The sequence below is a fragment of the Marmota marmota genome, unplaced genomic scaffold (genome assembly GCF_001458135.2).
Source record: "Marmota marmota marmota unplaced genomic scaffold, marMar, whole genome shotgun sequence".
Lineage (NCBI taxonomy): Eukaryota > Metazoa > Chordata > Mammalia > Rodentia > Sciuridae > Marmota > Marmota marmota.
This window is the reverse complement of record NW_026000294.1, coordinates 4000755-4004550: the sequence shown is the minus strand read 5'-3', so window position 1 is coordinate 4004550 and position 3796 is coordinate 4000755. Positions and strand designations below refer to the sequence as shown.

Here is a 3796-nt window from a genome sequence, read left to right as displayed (position 1 = left end):
AAAAAAAAAAAAAAAAAAAAAAAAAAACAAATATCAAAAAGCCCCTTAGCCTAGAATATCTTTTGATCTTTTGACCATGTGCAAAGGTTTGGGCCTGCATAATTGTTGACTCTTACTCTTTTAATCTTACCAAAGAAGGACAGAGCAGGATGGTGGCACATACCTGAAATTCTAGCTACTTGGAAGGCTGAGGCAGAAGGATCTCAATTGTGGGTCCAACCTGAGCAAATTAACAAGACCTTGTCTCAAAGTTGTTGTTGTTGTTTTTTAAAAGAGATGGGGATGTATATTAGTAGTAGAGTGTCCCTGGATTCAATGCCCAGTACCACCAAAAAAAATAATAATAAATTAAAGAAGGAAAGAATTTAAATCACTCTTTTTCTCTAGCTTGAAAAACATTTCAATGTTTTATTAAACTGCATTTTTTTCCTTTCAAATCTTAATCTCTTTGATATGCCTTAGCTGGTCATTTTTTAGCACAAACACTTTCGGCTTACCATCTATTTCACAAAGCTACCTGCTTCCTAGGGCTTTTAATGAGATTCAATCTGGATTCCTTACCAAGCAGTTTGTTATAGGAAGAAAACAAGCAACAAAGCACAAACATTCCCCATTTTCCTCCCAGAGAAATCTTGCCTTTCTATTTCTGTGGCACAATCTATTCTTAACCTCTCAAGGAACTCTATTAAGTGGAGACACACCCCAAAGCCTGATCTATATGTCTATCTGGAAGGATCAGCATTTCAAATACCCCATCTTTAAGGTGCTACTAGGCATTTACTCTTGATAAGAATACAATAGATGATTGAATTCAACCAAAGGACCTGCCGGAACTTAAATGGTTTATAGATTCTGACCAAAAGTGGAGAGATGACAGATGTGCAGAGAAAGCACAAAATTCAAGGGGCCAATCCGAAAAAAAATGCACAAGAAATACCAGCTGGTAGCAGTTACCATCACACTAAAGCTCCTAAGGCTCTCCCCCTCTCTTGCTTGGCTACAATCAGGTCCCCACATTGAACATAGACACACTATTTTGGGAATAAATCCACTTGAAAAAAGTTATAAGCATAGAGGGACATATATGCCAGTGAGTTTATTTTTTGCAATCATCTTTCAGCCAAGAAGAGAAAAAATTAATTATCACTCCACTCAATCATTACCCTCCATTCTTCTGGGTATATATTTTGGCACAAAGCATTGGCTTGCTGTACTCTCATTGGGGATGTTTATTATTCTTTCTTTTACTCCAAGCCTCCTGCCAACCAACAGAAATAAAAACCTCCACACACAGAGGGGGAGGGAAATAGAGTCCCACAGCCAAGTCAGCTGTGACCACTAGAAAAGCCAAGTTAGGTGACGTTCCTTTCAGTGTAGTGGCCCCCATCCCTAACACTGTATTTTATTCCCTGGGGGTTAGACTGCTTGTGCCAGGGAGCAGGCAGGTCTTTGTTCCAAGCTCAAGCAGACTTCAGTGGCATGTGAAGCCAACCAATAATTCTGAACTTAGACTGACCTTGACCTAGGCCATAGCTCAGTATGTTAAAGAAAAAAATCACTAGGGCAAAGGTGTTTTCTTTAGAAAATAACTTGCCATGGGAATTTTTTTACTGTACTACTTATCTGTAGTAACCAAAGGTCAGGACAAAATCATGACTCCAGCTGTTGGCCTTAATCCCCAAATCTTTAGGAGCCTGAGGGAGTTCCTTGGTCAGCCTGGATGTCATCTGGCACCTGACAAGGGTGGTGAATATGTCTCACAGTACCTTCAGATTATCCTTTCAAACAACCATCTGCCTAAGTAAGGCTAACTGCAGAGCAAGAGAGTCCTTGGCACAGCTACAGATCATGTCTTATAAGGTCAAGTCCACTAAAGAGAAAAGCTGAAAGTTTTGGTTGTATCTACCATTTTCCACCTCTACTGACCCCCATCCCAAAGGGTGGGAAACCCATTTGCCTCACGCGCTTGGAAGGAGTCACCCTAAAGCCTCCCTTCCTTCACCCTGCTGTGAGTAAAGATTTAAAGGCAAGAGCCACCGGCTCAGGGAAACAGCTCGTGGAAGCCTTCTACTTACTTCTCATGGCGCTGATAAGCGCGTTGCCGTCTTTGATCACGTCTTTGATGAATTTATTGGTCCTCTCCAGCTCCTGCTCATAACACTTGAGCCTCTCACGGAAGTCGGGGCTGTCCAAGTAGCAATCGCTGAACTCCAGCGGAGGATGCCCCATGGTTCTGATGACCGGGATTGTGGGAGAGAGGAAAGACACAAAGACCAAGAGCATCAGTGGCACAGTGAGGGGAGCAGAAGGGATGGACTGAACGCTGGACAACCTTAAGGAGCCTCTTAGCCTCCCTCCCTTTGGAAATAAGTACCTGTTCCAATGAGATTCCTGGGAAGCAGTGGCTGGTGCGTACGAGGAACGCGCGGCCCGTAGGTGGCTTCAGGTGACTGGGAAGGCTTACTAATGCAGTCGGATCCTGATGGGGTGCTGCCTAGTAAGCAGCATACCCGCTTGGCATCGCCTCTCCTTATAGGCAGCAGAAACCGCAGCCTGACCGGCTTGCCTCCGAAGACGGGCCGGATCCTTCCTGAGCACTCGCAAACGTGACACTTCGGCCCGCCCAGGGTGTAGGCGGGGGTGAGCGCTGGGGTTGGGAGCAGCCTCTCCTAGCTCCTCGCTCCTCGCTCCAGAGCTAGCTGAAGATTTCCTACGCCGAACTCCGCGGGCAACCCGGATCGCACTGTCCCCTCCCCCTTCTTAAAGCCAGCGCCTCCGCCCCGCCCCACCGAAGCCCGAAATCCCAGCCTGGGCGCTCAAGCTCTCTATTCAACTGTCTTCCTTGTGCCCTAGGGTTTCGTTACCCGGGTCCGGCAGCTGCTGAGAGTTTTTCCTAGTCCAAGCTTGCTGTCCTGTGAGGAGCCAGAAGGGTTAAGCCCGGGGGCGGCAATGAAACGTAGCCTTCCTCCCTAGACACCAAAGCGGGAAGCAGAGGGCAACAACGCGGCACACAATAGCCGCGGTAGCTCGGCGCTTCCCTACGGAAACTGGGGAGCAGTCAGCGCCCTAGGACTCCAGCTGGAAAGCGTGGCGGCCTGGGAGATGTAGTCTTTCAGTCTGCAAGTCTCATGACTCCTCCCTGCGGTCTCCCCACCACCCCACCAGGGCGGTCGCTCTCCCAGATCGGCATTCCCAGTCTCTGCCAGGCTCCCTGGCAGCACCCAGTCCCAAGGGACAGGTGCGTGGCTCGGGAGAGTCCATGGAAAGTTTCTGCATCTGGATCAAGAACCCAGGAGGAATGGATGGTGGGAGATTCTCTCTCACTTCCCGTTTATTTGTCTAGATTGTATGTTCCTTTTTCCTCTCTTCCCAGCCTCCCTTTGACCTACCAAATTCTTTTTCTTTCCTATTTCTCCTGGTTCAAAGCGTTAATTCCCATGGGCCTTCGATCTAAAGGGTCTGTTAGACTCAGAACCCCTGACAAAGAAAGGGAGACCATAATTAGGAGTTAAATTATCCCTCAATATCACCTCAGACCATGTTTTTTTTTTTTTTTTTTTGTGATCCAAATCATTGCATAGGCTGATGATTGAATCATAAGATTTTCCACATGTAAATGGAAAACCTAAGAAAAGGATATTATAAGTTGTCTTGCAGTATAACTAAAAGGCCTCTTGTCCATTGTTGGAGAACTGGGGCTACTGGTGAAGGCAGCTGCCTTGAGATTAAGACAGAGGTTCAAACTGAAAAATAATGTGTACTAGGGAAAAAAGAGATTCATTTTTATTTTTTGTGG

At 46.3% G+C, this 3796-nt stretch overlaps 1 protein-coding gene across 1 annotated transcript in view; it reads right to left on the bottom strand.

Annotated features, from left to right (window-relative positions):
* Nucleotides 1-3099, bottom strand: part of Ophn1 (oligophrenin 1) — a 350877-nt gene extending 347778 nt beyond the window's left edge. The window contains exons 1-2 of the mRNA XM_048797200.1: nt 2465-3099; nt 2076-2233 (exon numbers count right to left, since the gene is read on the bottom strand). Of these exons, the coding sequence (XP_048653157.1) occupies nt 2076-2229 (154 nt within the window). The 5' untranslated portion in view covers nt 2230-2233; nt 2465-3099. The remainder of the gene's footprint in view (nt 1-2075; nt 2234-2464) is intronic.
* Between the last annotated feature and the right edge of the window lie 697 nt (nt 3100-3796).